At 39.6% G+C, this 27884-nt stretch overlaps 1 protein-coding gene across 5 annotated transcripts in view; it reads left to right on the top strand.

Moving 5' to 3' along the window:
- PARD3 (par-3 family cell polarity regulator) overlaps positions 1-27884 on the top strand; it is a 663866-nt gene that overhangs the window by 80254 nt on the left and 555728 nt on the right. For all 5 annotated transcript variants that reach the window (XM_081345247.1, XM_081345245.1, XM_081345244.1 and 2 more), the window contains exon 2: positions 22728-22829. In XM_081345247.1, coding sequence (XP_081201373.1) covers positions 22728-22829 — 102 coding nt within the window. The remainder of the gene's footprint in view (positions 1-22727; positions 22830-27884) is intronic.

Here is a 27884-nt window from a genome sequence, read left to right as displayed (position 1 = left end):
TGTCAAAAACTTGATGACAAAAAAAGGAAAAAGTGATGAAGTACAGGTAGTCCCCTACTTACAACAATTCGCTTAGTGACTGTTCAAAGTTACAATGGCACTGAAAAAAGTGCCCCCCAAGCCACAGCCGAGCAAGACACCTGCCTGCCTGCCTGGTGGCACTCTTCCTCTTGTCCAAGGTTTTCATTGTTGTGAGCATTTTTGTTGAGGATTGGCAGTGGGGGCTGGGTGGGGGGGTTGTTTGTTTTTTATTCCCCCCATCTGCTGGGTGATTGCAGCAGGTTTTGGTCACTTCATATGACCCTGGGACACTGTGACCATCATAAATATGAATCAGTTGCCAAGCATCTGAATGTAAATCACAAGACCCTGGAGATTCTACAACATTCCAGCTGATTGGCGCTTCTTCTGGGCTGAGAAGCACCAGGATCAGCGCCGAGCTCCAGCTGGCGCTTCCACTGAGCCCTGACAGCCCTGAATAAGCAATGATCCTGGCACTTCCGCTGAGCCCTGACAGCCCTGCAGCTCCAGCCGTTTCTCGCTCAGGCTTGTGCAGTGCTGCCACCGGTTCAGCTCATTCCAATCCCCTGCTATCACTTTTCTAGAATGGTCGTGTATCACCTGCCAGGTGCTAATGTACCACATGTGGTACCCGTACCACTGGTTGAAAAGCCCTGGACTAGAACACACTAAAGTACAAATACAAGGGAACAACCAAAGAGGATGAAATCTCACTCTCACATCCATAGTTGTGCTACAACATGAATGATTTGTTTTCAAGCACAGCTCAGATAATTGCAGTGAGTTGAAAATGAAAGCTTCCAGCCATCTCTCTAAGGTAATATTGAAGGCAAAATGAGTAAGCGGTGATTGTGTTTTTGTGATTTTTTTAAAAAATTGAGAACTAAGCGTTGCTTGGGCATCAGGAAAAGGTGCTCTAAATCTTCTTATTGGGTAATTCCAACTTGTGAAGACGTTCTCAAAATGTCATCATAGGAAAAATGTAACTGGGTGTAGGCAGGAAATAAGATTTGACTTGTCTTATTTCCTAAGTCTTTACCAAGCTGTTTTTCTAGTTTTCTGGTAAGCTAGTCTATCCAGAAATGTAGAGCAGCCAATACAGATTTTGTAATGATAATTTCTTAAGCTGTTATCATTTCGGTAGATGGCAGCATCAGGCTAGTCCTTGGGTGAGCTCAAAAACCAAGCTGGATTTGGCCTGGCAATCCTTTGATGGGAGATTTATTTATTATTTATTAAATTCATATGCCATCCATCACATTAACAAGTGACTGGATGGCTTACTTGGGGGACATTTCTTGGGGGAAAAGCAGACCTGTGAAATAGAAAGCATTAAGAACTTTGGCAGCTATTGTATATCAGACCGAAAGTTACTTTTCTAGACAAGATTCTGACAACCTTTGTTAACTGAATGTTCTGAGTTGAGAAGAATTGGAATTTCAGCCATTAAAAATTTCTCATGCAAAATTATCTAATGAAATATTTCTGGGTGAGGACATAGTTCATTACTTTGTGCTCTCTAATCTTGGTGTTTTTCTGCAGAGATTTCAAACTCCACTCCTTACTACTGATGAGGTTACCTCGTTCGAGTAATGAAATGTCTGCAGGAAAGCAACCAAGCCCAGAGAGCACCAAGGACCCCTCATTTCATCCCTGAGCTGCAAATATTCTCCTTTAGTGATGGTTCATTTCTTTTTAATGACTTTCTGGTAAAGTGGCACAAGACTCTGTAGACTTGTTTAGCATGTGGTCTCCTCAACTGATTGGCCTGAGAAGACCGGTTACAGGTAATTCTCACTCTGCTTAATGATCCTTCAAAATTACCACAACTCTTCCCAGAGATATTTAGGAACCAATTTTAAAGTTCCAATGTCATATACATGCATCCTCTAAAAGTCATAGGATCACATTCTGTGGGCTTTGCAACCAGATTGCATTTCTGGCCATTTGTAGTGTTGCATGGTTACATGACCATGATTGTCAGGTTTGGGGGGGGGAGTTGCCAGTTTTTGACCTTTATTTCCATTTCTGGCAAAAAATGACTTTTGAAGAAAACAGGTTTATTTAACAACTGCAGTGTTCACTTAACAACTATATCTAAAAAAGGTGGTACAAATAGATCCAGGAAACTACAGACCTATCAGCCTGACCTCAATACCTGGGAAGATTCTGGAAAAGATAATCAAACAACAAATCAGCGAACACCTTGATGCAAACAAAAGTCATCACTAAAAGTCAACATGGGTTTGTCAAAAACAGATCATGCCAGACAAATCTTATTACATTCTTTGACCAAGTGACAAAATTAGTGGACCAGAGGAATGCTGTAGATATAATTTACTTGGACTTCAGTAAGGCGTTTGATAAAGTAGATCACAACCTACTACTTGATAAGATAGAAAAATGTGGGTTAGATAGCATCACCACCAGATGGATTCGTAGCTGGGTGACAGGCCATACTCAGCGTGTGGTCCTCAATGGAACTGCATCTACATGGAAGGAAGTGTGTAGTGGGGTGCCCCAGGGCTCTGTTCTGGGCCCAGTGCTCTTCAATAACTTCATTAATGATTTGGATGAGGGGATAGATGGGGAACTCATCAAATTTGCAGACGACACCAAGCTGGCAGGAATAGCCAATACTCCAGAAGATAGGCTTAAGATACAGAAGGATCTGGACAGACTCGAACACTGGGCGCTATCTAACAAAATGAAATTCAATGATGAAAAAAGTAATGTTCTACATTTAGGCAGGAAAAATCAAAAGCACAGGTATAGTATAGGTGGTACCTTGCTCAATAGTAGTAATTGTGAGAGGGATCTCGGAGTCCTAGTAGACAATCACTTCAATATGAGCCAGCAATGTGCTGCAGCTGCCAAAAAAGCCAACACAGTGCTAGGCTGCATTAACAGAGGGATAGAATCAAGATCAAGTGAAGTACTAATACCACTATACAATGCTTTGGTAAGGCCACACCTTGAATACTGCATCCAGTTTTGGTCATCACGATGTAAAAAAGATGTCGAGACTCTAGAAAGGGTACAGAGAAGAGCAACAAAGATGATTGGGGGACTGGAGGCTAAAACATATAGGGAACGGTTGCTGGAATTGGGTATGTGTAGTTTAACGAAGAGAAGAGTGAGGGGTGACATGATAGCAATGTTCCAATATCTCAGGGGCTGCCACAGAGAAGAGGGAGTCAAGCTATTCTCCAAAGCACCTGAAAGCAGGACAAGAAGCAATGGATGGAAACTAGTCAAGGAGAGAAGCAACCTAGAACTAAGGAGAAACTTCCTGACAGTTAGAACAATTAACCAGTGGAACAACCTGCCTCCAGAAGTGGTGAATGCTCCAACACTGGAAGTTTTTAAGAAGAGACTGGACAGCCATTTGCTTGAAATGGTATAGGGTTTCCAGCCTGAGCAGGGGGTTGGACTAGATGACCTCCAAGGTCCCTTCCAACTTCTTCTTCTTCTTCTTCTTCTTCTTCTTCTTCTTCTTCTTCTTCTTCTTCTTCTTCTTCTTCTTCTTCTTCTTCTTCTTCTTCTTCTTCTTCTTCTTCTTCTTCTTCTTCTTCTTCTTCTTCTTATTATTATTATTATTATTATTATTATTATTATTATTATATTGGCCATGGTTATGTCATGATCCACTTAATGACCATAATTCTGGTCTCAACTATGGTTGTAAAGCAAGGACTACATATATTCCAGGGTTGTAAGTGCTATGCTTCTGATTAATAAAACCAAATACATCAGAACTCTGAGGCGTTCCTCAAAGAACATGTTTATTGGATACGTAATATCAGCAAAGTGAAACCAACTCTAAAATTCCCCTTAGGGCAGGGATGTCAAACTGCCGGCCCATGGGCTAGATGCGTCATCCGGAAGCCGCGCCCACCCTATTGCCGGCAATGGCAAAACTGTCCCGATACGTTGCGTGATGTCACGTGATGTTGTGAGTTTGACATGTTTGCCTTAGGGATTCAATGTAACTAAATGTAACAATTCCCTCCCCTCTACTATGCTATTGATCATGCTACCCAATAAAAAAATTTGGTGGATTCCATGAAACTTCTTCTCTCCACCTTCTAGCTCCTGTGGGAATGACCTTGGTTCCCATGGGAGTGCTCTGTGTTTAGTCTAGCAATGCTGTCAGTTTCTCTCCCTCCCCCACCCTTCCTACCAACTTGTGGCAACTTAGAATGACAAAGATGGCTTCAGCCAGGTTCATTTCAGAAGTTGACAGTAAGCTGAATTGAGAAATTGGGGGGAAAATCCAGAAAAAAGATAGTAGCAATCCATTTCCATGCAGTTATTAAGGAAACAGCCATTAGGAGTTAAACTTGACTTGAAGGAGAATTTATTATATGATTCATAGGGCTAAATTGGGCATATAGTTCTCTCTACTAGCATCTTTATCCAAAATACAGAAAACAATGAGACAGAACACAGAAATTCTTTAATTTCAAAGCACTCCCATGCATTAAATCTGTCATGTTACTTTTACTTACTGAAACCAGAAATACGAATATGGAAACTTAGGCTTAATTTGCAGTTTTTAGACTACATCCTCAGTTGGGATTTTGAGCACAGGGGTAAGTATCTACACAAAATGGCTGGCACTGGGAAGATTTGTCTGTTTATAAAATGGCTTCATTGATGGATGTGCCCAGCCACAATACACCTGTTTACCAGGTTCACAAAGTTGCTCCCCACCATCTTACCTAATTATGCGGTACAGTGTTTTTAAAACTTGTGATCTTTAAGATGAGTGGATTTCAAATCCCAGCATTCCTCAGCCAGCATGCTAGTTAGAGAGTACTAGGAGTTGAAGTCCACACATCTTAAAGTTGACAAGTTTGAAAAATAGCGATTGAGGATATTTATTCCCTCATATTTAGTTTTGCAGTTCAGTGGGTTCTCAAGCAATTTCTGGTCACATCCTTTTCCATTTTATTTTCTAGGAATGTTTTTTTGGTCCAGTTTGAATCCAGTCAAAGTAACATTGCTTGTGAGCACATCACTTTGAAGCATGTAAACTTCATACTTTTTTATTATCTGAAAGAATCTTATTTAGGACAGGGCTGTCTTGCAATATTATCATAGATCAGGGGTGTCAAACTCAATTTCATTGAGGGCCGCATCAGCATTGCGGTTGCCCTCGGGGTTGGGTGGTGTGGCCTGGGTGGGTGTGGCCTCCTGGGTAGGCGTGGCTAAAGTGCATATGGCCTACTGGGTGGGCATGGCCAGGTCTACATCGTTCGCATCAAGGGTGCCTATGGGGGCCTGGGAAGGAGTGGGACAGATCTGAGGGTCTCTGGCAGGAGGAGGGTCCCTGGGCCAGGGCCAAGGCAGTGGGGGCCATTCCCTCACTGTTTCCAGGATGGCTTCACGGGCCACATAAAACCACTTTGCGGGCCGGATCTGGCCCCTGGGCTTTATGTTTGACATGTCTGTCATAGATGGAAATTTGGCTTCTCTGAGAAATCAGATACTGCTTTATCTTAATTATCTCCCAATTTTTAGAAGAAAATGATTACATTTTATTGGTTGTTTGATAGAAAGCTGGCAAAATGTTGCCTCTGGTCAGCAACACAGTAATTTATTGCTTTGAAAAAGGTTATGAGAACTATTTTTTTGGAAAGCATAATCCCAGAAAACAGCTGACTGAAACAGCATTTTCTCATTTACTTAAGAGACTAGCTGTAAAATAAGCTACAGTCAGACTAGTTTGAGGTGTTTCTAGCCTTGTCTCATCTTGCTGACCTATTCTTTTGTGCCTTGTCAAACAGGAACAATGGTGAAATATTTGCCTACAACTTTTGCAAAGTGTCATGCAGGAACTTTAAGGATGTCAAATAAAAACTAACTTCCAAAAGGAGAACAACTTAAACTTGAGTAAGAAGCTGTATGTTCTAAATCTAAAGTGTTGTAAAAAAAATAGGGAGAAATGCAGTTTTTATAAACACAAGTGCCTTTGTTAGCTTTCTTATTATCGTTTCAGGTGATAGATATCAAATAATTTAGAAACCTTTAATTCAGCTGATCATGGCTGGTTTTAAAATAAGTTAAACAGAGCTCAACCTAGTTTGTACATGGGTGGGAGCTTCTGAGAAATAACCAATTTATCTGGAAATTTGAAAAAAATCATGCTGGAAGACAGGGTCAGACAGATTTCCTGTTGTTGACATATAGACTACATGGGCAAAAGTTAGCCTCAGTTTAAGAAACTCCACCTTTATGTACATTAATATTTCAACATCTCTTAATACAAACTTTTATGTACTTTTGTTAACATAGATCAGTCTATCTACCTTGCGTTGCATGAAACTGAAGTTTAAAAATGATTGTTTTCTTGAAATTGTTTTTAAATTCATGGAAATACTGAAATGCAAAATCCAGCATCTCTAGCCTGTCTTTTGATATCAAAGATGGTTTATTTTAGCTGAGATAGAAATTTAATTTGGACCCTGATTTTTAATACTTTAAAAACAGTCATTTCAGTATTATTGTATAGTCTAAACAGAACATTCTTTGTATAGAAATAACTGTTTAAGAAGTAGTGTTTTGTTGCTGTCAGTATATAATTATGCTGCGAAAAGCTTGTAGTTTGTAATTCTGCTGATTCTAAGAAATCTTTGTGAGCGTGGATTGGTTTCTTAGAAAAATAACAGTGCAGGCTGAGTTTAACTGGAACCTTGATAACAGTGAAATAAATATCCAGTGATGGATATTGCTAATTGCCCTTGATTAAAGCTAAAGGTTAATAAATTGAAGACTGGAACTGAAAGACAATGGAAGAATGCACTTTGAATTGGAAAATATGCCATATTTTCCTTAACAGTGGCTAGCTTTGGTCTGGCTGAGAAATTTGAAGCCTGAATACAAAGCTGACATTTATTGCTATTTGATTCAGAGGAAAGAAATACAGTCTGAATGAATTTTACCACTTGAACCGTTGTAAACCACATGCATTTTAGTCTATTAGTAATATTGCTTATGCTACAAAAGTAACATTCCACAGAAGAAGAAAAAAATTCTAGCAGATCTTTCTAACAAATCTTTAGGAGGAAGAAATATTCTTAAGAGGAAAAAACACCCCAGCTAAATAAGTCAATACTGACTGTGGAGTAGAAGGAAACAGAGAGGCTGGAATCTTAAACAGTTTCCTTGGCTAAATCCTTTTTTATTTGTTTGTTTATTTGTGTATCAAGCGAACATTAAGTCAATAGCGGTTTACATCACATTGCGAAGAGGAAATAAGGTTGTCCCGTTACATATAAGAAAGCAACCACAAAGAAAGGAAAAATTATTGCATATAAGAAGTAATAAAGTTCAATTAATATCTCTTTGACATCCAATTGTACCATTGACTCCAAGACAAATAATAATCTGTGTCCCCTCGTCCCCTTAACATCATAGTGAGCCAATCTGATTCCGCACAGTTCATTATTTTCTGAATTACTATTTGGTTGGGTGGGCTAACATCCATCTTCCAGTATTGGGCCCACACCAATCTTGCAGCAGTTATATGTAACAACAGAACGGGGTATAGGTTATCTAATATGCACTAAATTTATCTCTGTTGTATCTCCAGCATTTTTTGTACAATTAAACTAAAGCAGATGACAGAATATACTTAAATAAATCTTTTGACTTTTAATATTCTCACTTTGAAAATCTAATTTTAAAGATGTATTAAGCATGCTTTTAATACACTTGGCTAAAGTGAATGGGTTGTCGACTCTTGTTTGGCACAAGAAGTCAGTTAAATTAAAGCACATAGAACAACCTGTTCATCCTAGCCTCTCCATAGCTCCTTACCATATATAATCACAAATCACAAATAAGCCAAGAATTTTAGATGCCAAAATGCACCCCAAAAATAGTATCAACAGATGGGCTTATTTGAGAGTATATACAGTAATACTTTTTAAAAAGGACTTGCCTATTTATATATTCATTCCTTCATTACTACATCCATTCCTAAGCTGACCTTCACATTTTAACCCAAACACCATGAAAAATGGCTAATCCATCAATTATCTATAGATAAGCCAATTATGAAATTGGCTTACATTTTGAGAGCTGTCTTACATTCACAGGTAGAATATTTTTCACAGCATTTGAGTTAAGAATCCAAGGGTCACCTTAACCATGGATGGACTTACATGTTGAGTGTATGTAGTATGTTGTATACCATGTATCAGGTAAAAACAAGGAGAAATCTGGGACTTTTAACTGAGAGAATTGTAGTCTAAAACAGTGGGGCAATAGGTGTCCACTTGCAATAAACAATGGATATAAAACGTTTATTGTTGTTGTTAGTTGCGAAGTCATGTCCGACCCATCACGACCCTATGGACAATGTTCCTCCAGGCCTTCCTGTCCTCTACCATCTTCTGGAGTCCATTTAAGCTCACGCCTACTGCTTCAGTGACTCCATCCAGCCACCTCATTCTCTGTCGTCCCCTTCTTCTATTGCCCTCAATCTTTCCCAGCATTAGGCTCTTCTCCAGTGAGTCTTTCCTTCTCATTAGGTGGCCAAAGTATTTGAGTTTCAGCTTTAGGATCTGGCCTTCTAAAGAGCAGTCAGGGTTGATCTCCTCTAGGACTGACCGGTTTGATCGCCTTGCAGTCCAAGGGACTCGCAGGAGTCTTCTCCAGCACCATAGTTCAAAGGCTTCAATTCTTTGGCGCTCAGCCTTTCTTATGGTCCAGCTTTCACTGCCATACATTGCAACTGTGAAGACCATAGCCTTGACTATATGCACTTTTGTTGACAGGGTGATGTCTCTGCTTTTTAGTGTGCTGTCTAGATTTGCCATGGCTTTCCTCCCGAGGAGCAAGTGTCTTTTAATTTCTTGGCTACAGTCCCCATCTGCAGTGATCTTGGAGCCCAGGAAAATAAAATCTGTCACTACCTCCATTTCTTCCCCATCTATTTGCCAGGAATTGAGAGGGCCAGATGCCATGATCTTGGTTTTCTTAATGTTTAGTTTCAACCCAAGTTTTGCACTCTCCTTCTTCACTCGCAACAAGAGGCTCTTTAGTTCCTCTTCACTTTCTGCCATTAGAGTGGTATCATCTGCATATCTTAGGTTGTTGATGTTTCTCCAAGCAATCTTAATTCCAACTTTTGATTCATCTAGCCCTGCCTTTCTCATGATGTGCTCTGCATATAGGTTAAATAGGCAAGGCAACAGTATACAGCCTTGCCGGACTCCTTTCCCAATTTTGAACCAATCAGTGGTTCTGTGTCCAGTTCTCACTGTTGCTTCTTGGCCCGCATATGGGTTTCTCAAGAGACAAATAAAATGGTCTGGTATGCCCATCTCTTTAAGGACCTGCCACAGTTTGTTATGATCCACACAATCAAAGGCTTTAGCATAGTCAATGAAGCAGAAGTAGATGTTTTTCTGGAACTCTCTAGCTTTCTCCATGATCCAGCGTATGTTAGCAATTTGATCTCTAGTTCCTCTGCCTCTTTGAAATCCTGCCTGTACTTCTGGTAGTTCTCGATCCACATACTGCTGGAGTCTAGCTTGTAGAATTTTAAGCATAACTTTACTAGCATGAGAAATGAGTGCAATGGTGCGATAGTTTGAACATTCTTTGGCACTGCCTTTCTTTGCAATTGGAATGTAAACTGATCTTTTCCAATCCTGTGGCCACTGTTGAGTTTTCCAAATTTGCTGGCAAATTGAGTGTAGCACTTTTACTGCATCGTCTTTTAACATTTTGAATAGCTCAGCTGGAATACTGTCACCTCCACTAGCTTTGTTGTTGCTCAGATTTTCTAAGGCCCACTTCACTTCACATTCTAAGATGTCTGGCTCGAGGTCAGTGACCAACTCATTGTGATTATCAGGGACATTAAGTTCATTCTTGTATAGTTCTTCTGTGTAATTTTGCCACCTCTTCTTAATCTCTTCTGCCTCTGTTAGGTCCCTGCCATTTTGGTCCTTTGTCATGCTCATTTTTGCATGAAACGTTCCCTTCATCTCTCCAATATTCTTGAAAAGATCTCTGGTCCTCCCTATTCTATTGTTTTCTTCTATTTCTTTGCATTGTTCATTTAAGAAGGCATTCTTATCTCTTCTAGCTATTCTTTGGAATTCTGCATTTAATTGGGCGTATCTTTCTTTTTCTCCCTTGCCTTTCGCTTCCCTCCTTTCCTCAGCTATTTGCAAAGCTTCCTCAGACAGCCATTTTGCTTTCTTGCATTTTTTTTGGGGGGGATGGTTTTGGTTGCTACCTGTTGTACAATGTTGCAAACCTCTGTCCATAGTTCTTCAGGCACTCTTGTCTATCAGATCTAATTCCTTAAATCTATTTGTCCCCTCTACTGTATATTCAACAGGGATATGATTTAATTCATACCTGAGTGGCTTAGTGCTTTTCCCTACTTTCTTCAATTTAAGCCTAAACTTTGCAAGGAGAAGCTCATGGTCTGAGCCACAGTCAGCTCCTGGTCTTGTTTTTACTGACTGTATAGAGCTTCTCCATCTTTGGCTGCAGAGCATATAGTCAATCTGATTTCTGTGTTGACCGTCTGGTGATGTCCATGTGTAAAGCCGTCTCTTGGGTTGTTGGAAAAGAGTGTTTGCTATGACCATCGTATTCTCTTGACAAAATTCTATCAGCCTGTGCCCTGCTTCATTTTGTACTCCAAGGCCAAACTTGCCTGTTATTCCAGTTATCTTTTGGCTTCCTACTTTAGCATTCCAGTCTCCCATGATGATAAGGACATCATTTTTGGGTGTTAGTTCTATAAGGTGCTGTAGGGCTTCGTAGAACCGGTCAATTTCATCCTCTTCAGCACCGGTGGTTGGGGCATAGAGTTGGACTACTGTGATATTGAATGGTTTGCCTTGGATTCGAACTGAGATCATTCTGTCATTTTGAGGGTTGTATCCCAGTATTGCTTTTCCTACTTTTTTATTGACTATGAAGGCTACTCCATTTCTTCTGAGGGATTCTTGCCCGCAGTAGTATACCTGATGGTCATCTGAATTAAATTCACCCATTCCTGTCCATTTTAGTTAGCTGATTCCTAAGATGTCGATGTTCAGGCTTGTCATCTCTTGTTTGACCACGTCCAGCTTGTTTTGATTCATGGATCTTACATTCCAGGTTCCTATGGAGAAAGAATTTTTACAGCATCGGACTTTCCTTTCACCACCAGACATATCCACAGCTGAGCGTCCTTTCGGCTTTGGCCCAGTTGCTTCATTCTTTGTGGAGCTACTAGTACTAGCCCTCTGCTCTTCCCCAGTAACATATTGGACGCCTTCCGACCTGAGGGGCTCATCTTCCAGCGTCATATCGTTTTGCCTTTTGGTACTGTCCATAGGGTTTTCATGGCAAAGATACTGGAGTGGGTTGCCATTTCCTTCTTCAGTGGATCACGTTTTGTCAGAACTCTCTGCTATGACCTTTCCGTCTTGGGTGGCCCTGCACGGCATAGCTCATAGCTTCATTGAATTACGCAAGCCCCTTCGCCATGACAAGGCAGTAATCGATGAAGGGGTCTAATTAGGAAATCAGGAAAAAACAGAAAAAAAAATAAAAAAAAATAAGACAAATGAAACCTGCAACAGAATATAGCAGTGCAAAGGAACTGTCCAATTTTCCTTTCATTTCCCAATTTTATTTTATTTTATTTTTTCCTCAACTCACTCAGAGGGAAGGTCTATACATACCTATTAAAATGCTGGGTTTTTTTTAATAAGAAAAAGCTTCCATCTTGCTACCCTATTTCACAGCTCAGACATATGAAGAATACAGGAAATTGTTGCCATATGTACTACACAATCAGTACTTACCAGAAATTCCTGCAGTTTTTTTTAATGTTGCTGTAGATCTCTTGGTAGCCTCTCGGACTAATTTTCTTGTTTTTTCATGTATTTGGGAAGGACATCCAGTTCTTGAAAATGTCACATTTATGCCACATTTCTGCCTCTTGTTGATGTCTGTCTTCATTGTGTTCCATGGTATATCCAATGTCTTGGAAATTGTTTTGAACCTTTCTTCTGTCTGATACCTTCTAACAATCAGAACCCTTTAATTCTTTGTAAACTTCACAGACTATGCCTATTGCTGTAAGAGGCAACTCTGAAAAATTCTAGTGTAACTTCTGAACTTCTTGTGGGCTTGATCAGAGTCATTTTAATTGAGGGCAGGCTTGTACTACTATTTACCGTCAGTTTGAATACAATTGCTTAATTCTGAACACAGCCATATTCCTACTGACAAGCAAGTGTGCACATTTAAGCAACCATGTTATTTTAGGTTTTTTATTATTCCCCCCAACATTTTAGTTTGTTTTTCAATTGAATTGTGTACACACACACACACACACACACACACACACACACTATTTATGTGATATATTTATCTGATATTTTTTGCATCTAAAAACCTGGCATTTTAACAAGCATGCATAGCCTTTTTATAGCTAATATATACAAGGTCTGGGCACAGATAGTCCTTGACTTACAACCGTTCATTTAGCGACCACTCAGTGTTCAGTGAAAAAAGCTAACCTTCACGCTTACGACCATTACAGCATCTTCATAGGCACGATTAAATGTAGGTGTTGGCAACTGATGTGTATAATTGCAGAAGCCATGTGGTCACCATTTGTGACCTTCCCAATCCAACAAGAAAAGTGAATGGTGGGGGCGGGGGTGTGGGGAGAAAGAAGCTGGATTCACTTAACCATGGCAAAAAAGGTAAAATTAGGAACTGCCTTGCTCAGCAATGAAAATTGTAGTCTCAGTTGTGGTTGTAAGTTGAGTATTACCTACATGCTTCCAAACTGATTCAGAGGAAGTGCTTGAATGCTTTTACAAGCACTTCTCAACCTCTTGGTTGTGAATTAAAGTAGCCACATTCTTTTTCAAGTTTCCATGGAAGCCTGGTTTTAAGGGATTAACTTTTTAAAGCATGCCAAATCTGGAGCACTTCTTCCAGAAAATTTTCAGAACCTGCACAGAACTAATATGAACAGAGTTGGATATTTATGGGCCTCTGTGTTTACTCACTCATTATTTTTCCTTCTCAGATTATGCTTTCCTAGGTTAATTTGGTAAGGCTGTTATAAATTTAAACTTTTACAGAAACTAAGAACTATGAGGGGAGCAGAGCAAGGGAGTTCCAACTTATAAGATTGAAGAATGATAACTTTGTTTTATAATCTGTTTTTCTTTATGAGCACAAAAGCTTTCTTTTTCTACTTGTTTTCTTTTGGGCTCTGCCGCCAACAGTGAAGTGGTTGGGAGGGCAAAAATATGTACCTATACCACCTAGATTGTGTAGTACAATAAATCTCTCTCTCTCTCTCTCTCTCACACACACACACACACACACAAACACACACACACACACACACACACACACATGCAGAAAACCAAGATTGTGAAGAGAAGGGGTGTATCAAAAAGCTAGTTTCAATAGCAAGTGAATCTTAGGGGAATGCAGAAAAGGTGATTATGTGTTAAAGTTAGCGATTTAGAGAGAAAAAAGTGTTTTCTTCTGCATGTTGGATATATGTTTTAGTAACTGAACGATTCCTAATATACATTGCTCTGGTGAAAGAAACACAACATAGGTATATTTTAGAATTTGAAAGACAGTTTGGTTTAGTGGTAAACTGCCTTAAAACCAGAAGACTGTGAGTTCTAGTCCAACTTTAGCCATGAAATCTTACTGCCTGTCATTTATAACAACAAAGTACCATGCACTTCGGGCCAGTCAGCAGGAGACTGAGTTCTAATCCCACTTTAGGCTTGAAAACTGGCTGGGTGACTTTGGGCCAGCTCACAATGTCAGGCTCATGTGACAAGCCAGCCGCTCAGTTCCTTTTGCAATCAATAGATGAACAAAAAGACTTTTAATTGACCCACCAAAAAGTGGACCCTGCCCTTGCTGGGAAGAAAAACAAAAGGTTAGGATCTCTTTCCACATAATTTACCTGTTTTAAAAACAAATCATCTGTGTATTTGTACTTTGGGTTGTTACTGTGTGCATACTTTATTATCATATAATTGGGCACTAGGGTTTAATTTGTTTTTAATTTCTGTATTTTGGGTATTTTGATATTTATGTCCCTGTTCACCACCCTGAGTCCTTCGGGAGAAGGGCGGTATACAAATAAATAAATAAATAAATAAATAAATAAATAAATAAATAAATAAATAAATAAATAAATAAATAAATAAGTTTTAATAATGACATTAATACAAAAAAATCTACAGCACCAGAGGGGGAAGATCCTGTGATTATACAGTGAAGAATTAAAACCTAAATATACTATAGTTATTAAAATATAATAAATATGACTCTCCCAAAAATGTTTTTAGAGACTTATTGTTGTAGGTTTACAATAAATCATTTATTATTTCTGTATTTCTTTTATTGTTTTATAAAGTTTATAATATTAAGGCTTGAGAAGGATTCTATAAGATAGGCAAAGTAAAGATCAATATATTTGCTTAATGTGGACAGTAGAATATTGCCTGCAAAAGACTATATTATCTATAATTCATCGCTATCAGTCTAGATTTATAAAAAATAAAACAAGTATAGGACAATATTTATGTGATGATTAATAGCATGGATATTACAGCAAATAAATTGGAATGGGCTGTTAATCTAGTTACATGCTGAAAAGGCATTTGATATGATTCAAATTAAATGTATAATGTATTCTAATAAAGTTGGCTTTTCACTCTTTTGTTCATTGTACAGTACTACAATTTAGTATCTCCACCTAGTGGCTATATTTATTAAAAACGTATTTGTTTCTCAACCTATCAAGTTATATCATGGCACCCAACAAGGATATCTTATTTTCCCCTTATCTTCAATTTGGTTCTCACACCCTTAGTTTGTACCATTAGATTGTCTCAAGATATTGTATAATGGCACTCAGCACTGAATATAAATTGTTCTTATATAAACTATTAAAGTTATGGCTAATATCATAACCAAAATGGTTGAAACTCATAACAGCAATACAGTTTATACTCTGATTATAACATTAGCTAGAGCAAGTCTTATTTGTTGTTTTTGGTACATACTTTACCTCTATATAGGATTAGGATTGTCAATTTTCCTAGATCCTTTAAAATACTATGTCTGAATGTATACCTGTAATTTCATTAGACATTAGAAAGTTAAAATCTTTAATGTTATGATTAATCTTAATTCTATAAGATTTTAGACCTTTATATTAACATCTATATATTTTGGAATAAGATACATTTTGGAATGAGATTTTTGGAAGGTAAGTGTGTATACTTCTGAAATTCTGCCAGGCTTTAAGGTCCATGTATATTTAAAACGATTCTTCATTTTCAACTTCGAAAAGTGCCAGGCATATAGTCTCAAGTCTTACAAATTAGAAAATAGCAGAGTAGATTTTTAGTTTGAATATTTGGGCCAAACAAATCAATACATTTGGAACAGTTGATTTCTAATGGTAATAAAAACATTTAGAGATTGCACAGTATGTTGAATATGACTCACTACAATATTTATTTAGCAATATATACAGTTGAAACTTATAGTATGGGCCAGATAGTCTAGCAGCCTCTGAGGTAATTTTGCACAACAATCAACAATTCAATTTTATGGGAAACTAGAAAAAGGAAGATTTTACTAGTTAAATTTTACTACTTATATTATGGAGTGAAGACCTGGAATATCTCATTCAGGAGAATCTCCCAGTAAAGAAATGTGAAATATATTTTTTAGGATTTAAAAATGTAGTTAATTCATTGAAATATTACTGTCTGTTGGACTAGTTAAATGTTTAAAAAGCGATGTAGTTCAGATTTTATAATGTTGGCATTGCAAGTAATTTGAATGTTCTTGAGCTTATATAATTTGGTCCTGTCCAGCTGTAGCTGTGCTTTAATTTGAACTTGCTGAATATGCCAATAGAATTTATAGATCTTAATACAATATTAAAATATGTTCTTAAACTACGTGAATAGTTATGGTTTACCAAGTTGGCTGGTAGTTGAAAAGAAATGTATGATCCTGATTGTAGAGGGAATGGATCCATGATATGAGCATGTTTATTTATTTATTTATTTATTTATTAGTTTTTATAAACCGCCCTTCTCCCGAGGGACTCGGGGCGGTGTACAGAGGAAGGAAGGTCTACAGATGAACAATAAAAAGTAATAAAAACAATATTGAAAACAAACTGGGACCCCAATTAACGCTATCATGCCAGGCCGGACTGCTGGAACAGGAAAGTTTTTAAGTCGCGTCGGAAGGTACGGAGGTCGGGGGCCATCCGGATTTCGGTTGGTAAGCTGTTCCAGAGGGCTGGCGCACCCACTGAGAATGCCCTCCCCCTGGGGGCCACCAGCCGACATTCCTTGAGCGGTGGCACCCTGAGGAGGCCCTCTCTGTGGGAGCGCACAGGACGGTGGGGTGCTGACATCGGCAGAAGGTGCTCCCGTAGGTAGTCCGGACCCATGCCATGTAGGGCTTTGTATGTCATTGTTAGCACCTTGAACTTCACACGGAAGGCAACCGGAAGCCAGTGCAGCGCACGGAGGAGAGGTGTGATATGGGAGTATCGGGAGGCTCCCAAGAGTGTCCGTGCCGCTGCACTTTGCACCAGCTGAAGCTTCCGAGTGGATCTCAAGGGCAGCCCCATGTAGAGAGCGTTGCAATAGTCTAGGCGAGAGGTCACAAGGGCATGGGTGACTGTACGTAAGGAATCCAGGTCCAGATAAGGCCGTAGTTGGCGCACCAGTCGAACCCGGGAGAAGGCCCCCTTGGTCACAGCTCCTATGTGATCTTCCAGGGAGAGCTGTGAGTCTAGGAGGACACCCAGGTTGCGGGCCCTATCAGCAGGGGGTAGTAACTTGTCCCCGATGTTAAGGGATGGGATGCTCTGAGTATCCTGGCTTGCCGGTACGTACAGCCATTCAGTCTTGTACGGGTTCAGTTGAAGCCTGTTCCTCCCCATCCATTCCCGGACCGCTTTCAGGCAGCGGGACATCACGTCGAGGGCATCACTGATGTTGTTTGGAGTTGAGATGAAAAGCTGGGTGTCATCAGCATACTGATGGTACCCTACTCCAAAGCTGCGAATGATCTCACCCAGCGGTTTCATGTAGATGTTGAACAGGAGAGGCGAGAGGACCGACCCCTGAGGGACTCCGCAAACGAGAGGCCTCGGGGTCGACCTCTGTCCCCCTGCCAGCACCGACTTCGAGCGACCTTGGAGAAAGGAGGAGAACCAACGCAGAACCGTGCCTCCCACTCCCAGTCCCCTGAGGCGTCGCAGCAAGATACCATGGTCGATGGTATCGAAAGCCGCCGAAAGGTCTAATAAGACTAGGACAGAGGAATGGCCCCTGTCCCGGGCTCTCCAGAGATCATTCATCAGAGCGACCAATGCCGTCTCCGTGCTGTAGCCCGGCCTGAAACCCGATTGGTACGGGTCTAGATAAACCGCTTCATCCAGGATCTGAGGAAGTTGGTGCGCCACCACGCTCTCAACAACCTTCGCGAGGAAGTGAAGATTGGAGACTGGACGAAAGTTATTCAAAGAGGATGGGTCCAAGGTGGGCTTCTTGAGGAGAGGTCTCACCACCGCCTCCTTCAAGGCAGTGGGGAAGTGACCCTCACTCAGAGAAGCAGAGATGACCGCTAGGAACCAGCCACGTGTCCCCTCTCGAGCTGCATAGGCCAGCCAGGAAGGGCACGGGTCCAGTAAGCATGTGGAGGAGCTCAACCTTCTCATAATCCTGTCCACTTCCTTAGGAGTTACAGGATCAAATTCTTCCCAGATGACGTCGACAAGACTGTCCATGTCTTGTTCTTCCATCTCAGCCCAGTTGGAGTCCAGGCCAGTTCGAATCCGAGCAATTTTATCCAGCAGATATTGACCGAATTCCTCGGCTCGACCCTGCAAGGGTTCCTCCCTCACCTCTTGGTTACCTGTTTTTGAGAAGTATCTTTTAAAAAAATGATAAAATGTGTCTCTGCATGGTATAAATTTAATGATAAAGACAAGATTTTATATTGGTATCTGTAGTCAGTATATGGATTTTATTTCGATTAGCTTTTTTTCCTTCTTTCCGTTTTTGCTGCTATGTGTACACTTACCAGAAAGCCACAGCTAAATTCTGTTATCCAAAGGTAAAGGTAAAGGTAAAGTTTCCCCCGCACATGCGTGCTAGTCGTTTCCGACTCCAGGGGCCGGTGCTCATCTCCGTTTCAAAGCCGAAGAGCCAGTGCTTGTCCGAGGACGTCTCCGTGGTCATGTGGCCGGCATGACTAGACGCCAAAGGCACACGGAACGCTGTTACCTTCCCACTGTAGTGGTCCCTATTTTTCTACTTGCATTTTTACGTGCTTTCGAACTGCTAGGTTGGCAGAAGCTGGGACGAGTAACAGGCGCTCACTCTGTTACACGGCACTCGGGATTCGACCCGCCAAACTGCCGACCTTCTGATCGACAAGCTCAGCGTCCTAACCCACTGAGCCACCGCGTCCCTTGTTATCCAAAAGGTGAACTCATATCATCGAGGAATTTTATCATATTCATGCTTAAATTCTGTGTTTAAAACAGCATTTTACAGGAATAAGAAAAAGCAACAACTGTTAATAATTCTTTACAAGGCAGTAATTCTTTTAATCAATAATAATTATTTTCAGGTTAACGTACTGCTATCATACAAGTCATAGTTGTTTATCATAGGTGTAATACTGTTTCCACACAGGAAGACAAATGTGGTAAACTGTATTACCAGGAAATTGTAGCTTTACAGAGGTTGTTTCTTTTTGAACTGCTCTGTGAACATTCCTGAATTCATATCCTTGAAGATTAGGTGTCCTACAACCTTAGTTAACCTGACAACTTCAAAAGGTTCACCTGTATTATTTTTTTTAAAACAACATATTACATCCAACCAAATCTTTGTCAAACATGCTCTGCTATTGGCTCCAATAGCATAACTGGTTTGTGATTAACTGTTGAAGAATGTGTTAGTTGCTTACTTGCTCCAATCTAACAATGCCCTTGGCTTCATACCACCTGTTCTATCTATGTCAAAGTTTACAAATGGATTCATTCATTTGGTTAGAGGACGAAAACAATTTCAGCAATACTGAACTGTAAGTAAAGTTCAAGAAGGCGAAGGCATTCTTTTCTCTTGCTTTGATTCTTTTGCCTAGATAAACTATTACCACCTTTATTTTTGATGCCCATAATTAATTTTGAACTGGCATTCCTAACTAAACTCATCCTTTTGATGCTGCACATTTACTAAAGTCTTGCTGCTTCAGTCACCCGTATTGGACTCCTGTCAGTCTCTATCATTATCAAACTTCTTTTTTTTAAAGATAACCTTTATTGTCATTTTTTTCTGTGGGCACAATGGCACACATCAAAAATGAAATTTAGTTGCCCGCTCTCAAAGTGGCTTTTAACTATAACGATCTCCAGTGCCTGGTGTACAGTGTGTTGTCTTGGTTTATATTTTAACAAGAAAAAAAAGGACAGTAATAATTAACAGTAAATAATGATTAAATTTGATAATTCCATAATTAATATATTAATTAATAATACATTTCTTTGATCTTCCCTTCTCCCATTTGTATTTTCCTTCTTCAACAGCCAAAATATAATTCTTAATATTTTCAATATATAAATGATTAGGTATAAGGCATTTTTTATATTTATACAAATAATAATAATTTCTCTATATAACATTTTTTTCCAGCTTATATTATTCTCATAGCCATCATCTCATTAGTGCAGCATACATCCTATTTTTATAATTTTGTTCGCTTAGATTCCCTTATATTCAATCCAATTCTTATCAGTCATAATTTCATCATCCCAATATTTTACGTCATGCATTATAAAAATACTATACTTTTTACGTCATGCATTATAAAAATACTATACTTTTTATCTGTTGAGATATGTTGAGATACCCTACTCATCTAAATTCTTCATGCACAGTTCCATTACATACATGCACAAATGCCTTTATTTCTAAGGTTTATTTATTTATTAAATTTATATGCCATCCCTCTCACTACTGAAACAACTCTGGGCAGCTTACAAAATGATAAAAAATAATATAAAAATGATTACAGTTAAGAGACATTAAATAAAGACTTGAGTGTATGTATATGTGTGTGTGTATGGGTCTTCTCTTTACTCTGTCACTCCCATTGGGGCCCAAAGCCAGCTGGTAAAACCAGGTTTTAAGGTTCTTCCAGATGGCCAAAAAGGTGGGGGTAAATTTCCCCTCCAGCGGGAGAATATACCAAAGGGGGAAAGGATCTTTCCTGGAGCCCACCAATCAAAATTCTTTGATTGTGGTATACATAGTAGGTATCTTTTGTTGGGTTGAGTGGACAGGCCAATCCCACCTGGATGTGTCTGCTTCTCAGATACTAAGGTGGCCTTATATGAGCTTTTAAAAATGTTAATAGATATTAACATGATTTATTCAAGGAAAAAATAAACCATATTATTTTTCTGTACTCCCACTGCATTATAGAAACGGCTTGGGTAAATCATCATAGGATTAATGCTTCACTTACTCATATTTTTGTACAAGCTCTTCTAATTGTTCCTTTTAGGGTAGAAGTCCTTGCATGTATTGAATCAGCTCTGAGGCAAGGTTTAATATTCTGATTTAAAAAAAACACCTATAGACTTAGAAATAGAAATTGATATCTAATTGAAGAAACTGGATTTTCCAGACCCCTGTTAGTAGATAGAAAAACCTGAAACTTGTCCCAAGCTACATTGGAATGATAAAAATATAACTCCAACTATTCAGCGGTTTACAGAATTTACATTATTTGCGGCATTCACACTGCTTGTTGACACATGGATTATAATGAAATATAAGATTCATAAGAAAAAAATTATGTAGAATGTATTGTAAATTTGATTATGTGTTATTTTCTGTTTGCTCTTTTAACTTTTTAAAAATATTCCTTGTAACTTTAATGTATTTCTTTTTTAAAAAAATAAAACTTTTTTTTAATGTTAGAGATAATTCTTTATTGTTAGAGGGTATTTCCCCTCTTTTGGTTCTTCAGATCTTTGCAGTGAAATATGGCAACCTAACCCATGCTTGGCTCCTGAAAAGGATGCTGCTTAGGAATATGGGAGGAAACATTTTCAGGTTTCAGGTTACACATGCACATTACACACATTCACTTTTAAAGGATCACTGTGGTAGAATCAAGTACATCTCCCAATTCAATCCCTGACTCTTTCAATGCAAGGGATTTAATACTTGGAAACTTTGAGGACCCACTATCACATTGTAGATTTTAGAAAGAGCTGGCTGGCATAGTCATACTCCACTCAATGTCAAGGATGCAGCTGTAGAGATGGTCAACAGTATTAAGTATCTGGGGGTGCAGATAGCTGACAATCTGAACTGGTCTCTCCACACATCATCCTTAGTGAATCGTGCAAACCAGCGTCTGCATTTCCTGAGCCGGATGAGGAGAGCACATCTTTCTCCTTCTGTCCTGGCCCCTTTTTACAGAGGCACAATTGAGAGTGTTTTAACAAGCTGCATCACTGTCTGGTTTGGTCGCAGAAGAACGTCAGATAGAAAGTCCATACAGAGATAGATAAGGACAGCCAAGAAGATCATAGAAAGCTCGCTCCCTGGTATTCAGAATGCTGCTTATAAGCACTGTGTGCTTAGAGCTCAAAGCATTGTTAGGGACCCCACACACCCACTTTATGGTCTATTTCTATTGCTCCCCTCTAGGAGGAGGTTTTGAAGTATTTCTGGCAGGACTACCCAATTCTGTAATAGCTTTGTTCCCTATGCCATCCGTCTGGTAAACTCGCAAGATTCGTTTTTCTCACCATGTATACATAATCTGAACTAGACTGTGTTGTTTCTCTGGTGTCATATAATATATGTGGGTATATGCATAATTTTGTATTTATTTATTTTTGTCATATTTATGTAGTGTATATTGGAGGTGGTGACCCTTTGAGAGCTGTATGCAACAAAACTTAGTTTTAATGTCTGCCAATTAGTGTACATTCAAAGTGACAATAAAGTTATTATACTAATCTATTCTTCTATTCTACTAGTTAGATGGTGTTGACAACAGCAATAGCACTTAAACTTATAGACTGTTTCATAGTGCTTTAGAGTACTCTCTAAGCCCGCATTCCCCAACCTTTCTCGGTTGGTGATCTGGCTTGGGAGGGGGAGATGGTGTGGTTTTGTGTGAGGGGCAGGCGCCCACCAATCACATGAGTGGGGCTCTGACCATGAATGCCTGCTGCTTGCGTGCGCATGCTTACACGCCACTTGCATGGACCAGTTCTGAATTGGCCACAGCCCAGTAGTGGGTTGGGGACCCTTGCTCTAAGCAGTTTACAAATGTCAACATATTGCCCCCAACAATCTGGGTCCTCATGTTACCAACCTTAGAAGGATAGAAGGCTGAGTTGACCTTGAGCCGGTCAGAATTGAACTCCTGGCAGTGGGCAGAATTAGCCTGCAATACTGCATTCTAACCATGTCTTCTCAGTGATCAATGCAACTGATTTATAGAAGGCAACTTTATTTGGCATGCATGAAAACTCATTGTGTGGAGCACCATCAAATAACTCATAAGTCATTGATACTTAGCGATATCTAATGGTTTTCTTTTTGTGTGTGCAGGATCCAAACTACTGGATACAGGTTCATCGTCTAGAACACAGTGATGGTGGAATCCTAGACAGCGATGACATTCTTCGTGATGTGGCTGATGATAAAGACAGAGTGAGTATTAATATTTCAAAGAAGACTATTTCTTGTTTGTAAGCACTGAGAAATTATTGATGCTTTACCTGAAAAGAAGGTAATAGAAACTGTGTTTACTAGCTTACTGTATTTTCAGCAAATCTATCATGCTATTCTCACTTTACAATTACTTGAAGAATGTCTTTTTTCAGATAAAGAAATGTGAAAAAAGAACATTGTAGCATTTGAAACAAATAACCTGGAATTGGCAAAGAGATCAGTTGCTAAGTAATAATTTTTATGATGACACTTGTTCTAATTAAAGTTATAAATAATCTGAAGGAACAAAATGAATTAACAATATGAGACGAACATTTAGAAGTTTTACTCAAATCGAAATTCTAAAAAAGAACTATAAAAATGTTTCTTTGGAAGTGTGTACTTGGTTAAATTTGTAGGATGCCTCTAAAATTATTTTATTTCACTGCCTTGCATGATAAATATTTCTACAGCTACATTAAACATTCAGCTTCAAATATACATAATCTTGGTGGAATGGAAAGTCTTGACAAAACATTAATTTTCATTGTATTTCACGTGTATTTTTGACATAGCGGATTTAATTTGAAGATTGTAACTTGAAGCATTCTGACTATAAAAAAGTGACCATTGTCATGTAAAAGATTATTCAGGAAATTAGCTTATTAAATTACACAAATGTATAGAAATTTGCATGATATTAGATGTTTTAAGATAATGTTAAGCAATGTTATTATTATTTGTTAAATTTATTTGCCCCTTTATCTTGCTATGGGACTACTCTAGACAGCTTATAACAATAAAAAGAAATAAATGAAGAATGTAAACAGAAGTAAAATAATAGAACAATGAAGCAATGAACACAAGAATAAACAATTAAAAAGAACACAAGGAGAATGTATCCAAAGAGATGGATGGGTGGAGAACAGAGAGCAAGGGGCGGGGAGGTGGAGTCTGCCATCAATCCAGCAGCCACTTCCAGCATAGAATTCCCGTATCTGGTCCCCAGGCCAACCAGCAGAGCCAGATCTTCAGGCTCTTGCGGAAGGATAGGAGGGTGGGGGTAGATCTTAGCCTAGACAGTAGGATGTTCCAAAGGGTGGGTCTGCAGCAGAGAAGGATGTTCTTATGGATCCTGATAGTCAGAACTCTTTGACTGGCAGGATCCATTGTAGGCCCTCTCAGCCAACAGGAGTAAGAAAGGCTTGTTCTAGTGCAGGGGTCTTCAAACTTGGCCCTTTTATGACTTGTGGATTTCAACTCCCAGAATTACTCAGCCAGGCAGGCTGGCTGAGGAATTCTGGGAGTTGAAGTCCACAAGTCATAAAAGGACCAAGTTTGAAGACCCCTGAGCTAGTGGCTCATCAGGTAGCCTGGACTTATGCCATTAAGGGCTTTAAAGGTCATAACCAACTCCTTGAACTGCATTTGAAAATGACCACTAACTAATGAAGCAAAGGTGTAATGTGGGCCATCCTATGGGCCCCCAAAAGTGCTCTTGCTGCTGTGCTTTGCACCAGCTGAAGCTTCCAAATGGTTAGCCCCATTGAGCACATTGCAATAGTCCAGATGAGAGATGACCAGTTCTTGAGTAATTGAGCGCAAGGAGGCCATGATCCAGGAAAAGTTGCGACTGTGCACAAACCAGAGTTGTGCAAAAGCTCTCCTAGTTATGCCCACCTCTTGCTTTTCGAGCAGGAGATGAAACTGTGAATTGGGTTTGAACAGGATAGTGCAATCCCATTCAGAACTAAGGATGATAAACCTTTGGATCCTGAGGCTCCATGCACCCAAAGCCACTCAGTCTTGCTAGGGTTTAATCAGTCTGTGGTCCCTTGTTCAAATCTCTACAGCCTCCAGGCATAGTGAAAAGGTAGATACAGCCTTGCTTGGGTCACCACCATATGTGGGATATCTAGGACAAGAGTCTTTTCTTAAGATTTTATTTCATAAAGAAGCTTTGATACTTTTCAGAAACATTAAAGTTCATGCCAATTGGGAATTCTGATAGTTGACCTTCTGGAATCTGATAACATCAGATTAGGAAATACTAATATAAAGCTTCTCTGAAATTGTTTTACTTTTCAGCACAATATGTTCCTGCCCAGTAAGTAGTATTCTTGGTTTGCTTCTTTTAAGGAATGATGGAAGCTATGCCTTCTAAGGAAGACTGAGAAAAAATAAGTTTGGTTATGAGAAACCATCATGTTCCTATCATCCCTTACTTTCCTCTGATGTAGCAGCTGAGAAATGCTGGGAGTAGATTTGGATGCTGGGATTCTTGTGATCAACCATTTATGCAGTGACATGATAGAAGTGCTCCAATATCTCAGGGGTTGCCACAGAGAAGAGGGAGTCAATTTATTCTCCAAAGCACCATAAGGCAGGATAAGAAGCAATGGATGGAAACTAACCAAAGAGAGAAGCAACCTAGAACTGAGGAGAAATTTCCTGACAGTTAGAACAATTAACCACTGGAACATCCTGCCTCCAGAAGCTATGAATGCTCCAACACTGGACGTTTTTAAGAAGAGACTGGGCAGCCATTTGTCTGAAAGGGTATAGGGTTTCCTGCCTGAGCAGGGGGTTGGACTAGATGACCTCCAAGGTCCCTTCCAACTCCTATTCTATTCTATTCTATTCTATTCTATTCTATTCTATTCTATTCTATTCTATTCTATTCTATTCTATTCTATTCTATTCTATTCTATTCTATTCTATTCTATTCTATTCTATTCTATTATTTTCCTTTCTTCTGAAGGAAAAGCTCTATCACAGAATCCTGGGTTGTTAGTCAGATGTGTAGTGATTGCCACCAAACAGCAATGAACTAGAAATTCAGGTTGGTTTCTTCTTTCCTCAGAATGTCATGTTTGCCAGCTGCATAACTTTCTACGCCCACTTGCTTCTAATATCTTGGTCATTCCCTTGTCATGAATGCTTGTAATTGTACTTTGTAATACTTTAAGAATCTTCAATTGATTTGGACTTGTATATTTGGACTTGTATATGCTTGGCTATCTCTCAAGCAAGGTATTTTTTTTTACAAATTGGCTAAAGCAGTGGCCCCCAACCTTTCTGGCTCTGTGGACTGGTGGTGGTTGTAGAGCAAAAGGGGATGGTTTCATGTGCACACCCACTGCTTGCATGGCCCAGTTCCCAACAAGGTGGCGGAAATATTCTTCTAGATATATTGACTAAGGTTTATGACAGTTGTAGTCAATTTAATTGGTTGCAGGAGGCCACTGTAAAGCCTATTGCATAGGCATGTTGTAATTCCAGGCATTAAAACTTGCTTGTTTTCTTTTTCTCACACAAATGAAATAAATCCTACCTGAATGTTCAGATCAGGATAGTTTTGCCATAAATCTTTCTTGTTTGCAGAACAGCGAAGAACTTTCTGAGCTTTTGAATCACAGCACTTTTGAATCCGTTGCAATTGTTCTTGGTATGGAGAAGAGGAATGGATAGTAACAGCTTGTGTAGAAATATGAGAAAACAGAATTGAATGGAAACATACCTGCTAGAGCAGACATGTCAAACACAAGGCCCGGGGGCCGGATCCGGCCCGCGAAGTGGTTTCATGTGGCCCGCGAAGCCATCCTGGAAACAGTGAGGGAACGGCCCCCACTTCCTTGCCCCTGGCCCAGAGACCCTCCTCCTGCCAGAGACCCTCAGATCTGTCCCACTCCTGCCCGGGCCCCCATAGGCACCCTTGATGCCAAAGATGTAGAGCTGGCCACGCCCACCCAGTAGGCCATATGCACTCTAGCCACGCCCACCCGGCCCCCTGAGGGCAACCGCAATGCTGATGCGGCCCTCAATGAAATTGAGTTTGACACCCCTGTGCTAGAGTAAACTTGAAGCTTCCTTTGAGAGAAGATGGGATTTGAAGCAATGATTGAAAAAGGACCTAGGGAAGTAATTCATGTAATTCTCCATAAGGTTTTGGATGGAACCAGCCAGATTCTCATTTCTTTGTAATTGAAATAATAGGCTAGTCATAGAGTTCTACAGTGAGGTGATGGATTTTTTCCCCCCATCCAGAGTTTATAACAGATTTCATCTCATAGTTAAGGCTCAGACTGGAAACCAGGAGACTGTGAGTTCTAGTTTCATCCCTAACAATGAAAGCTGGTTAGGTGACCTTCGGCCACTGACTCTCTCCCAATTCAGCTCACCTCACAGAGTGGTTGTTGTGGGGAAATAGGAGAAGGAAAGAGTATTAGGAATGTTTTCCACATTGAGTTACTTATAAAGTAAAGGGGGAATAAAAATAAATAAATAATAAGCATCAGATTTCATTGCATGGATGGTGGAAAGTATCATGGTTATAACTCCTAAAATATTTTTATCTTTTGAACTTTTGTTCACACCAGTTTGAGCATTTGAGGAAAGTTAGACTCCTGGACTGCTTTACTCATCAAATTCAGATATATTCCCACTGCCATTTTTGGAAGAAAAAAAAACAGTTCTAAAAGACTGTAGCATTCCTAATATTATAATATTCCTAATAATAATAATAATAATAAGTTTTTGAATTACTGTTTATTAAAGGTGTTATTGCACAGTCATGTTTAAAGAAGCAGGAATAAATGGTTATTAGAGCAACAGGGGCAAAACTGAGTGTTTCAGAGAGGTTGAGACTATGTTGAGTGGAATCAGGTCTCAGAACGGCCATGGTGAGATTTGGGGAAGAGTGTGGGGAATTCTTTGTGTTCTTTTAAAAAAGTAATGTTAAGTCTATAGCCTGAAGTTATGCATGCCAAATGGCACTAGGTCAGGGGTAGGCAACCTTCGCTCTTTTATGACTCTTGGATTTCAACTCCCAAAATTCCTGAGTCAGCATAGCTGGCTCAGGAATTCTGGGAGTTGAAGTCCACGAGTCATAAAAGAGCCAAGGTTGCCTACCCCTGCACTAGGTTATAACACCATTTGGTATATTTGCTCCCTATAAGTTACATATGTTGGTGGCATTGAAATAAACCAACTGACACTTAAAAAGGAACTGCTGCTAGAGATTTTCAGCAATTGTGCCTTGAAGGTGCTCTGTGG

This window comes from Vipera berus (assembly GCF_964194415.1).
Source record: "Vipera berus genome assembly, chromosome: Z".
In the NCBI taxonomy this organism is placed as follows: domain Eukaryota; kingdom Metazoa; phylum Chordata; class Lepidosauria; order Squamata; family Viperidae; genus Vipera; species Vipera berus.
The sequence above is the reverse complement of the archived record's forward strand: the minus strand, read 5'-3'. Positions and strand labels throughout refer to the sequence as shown.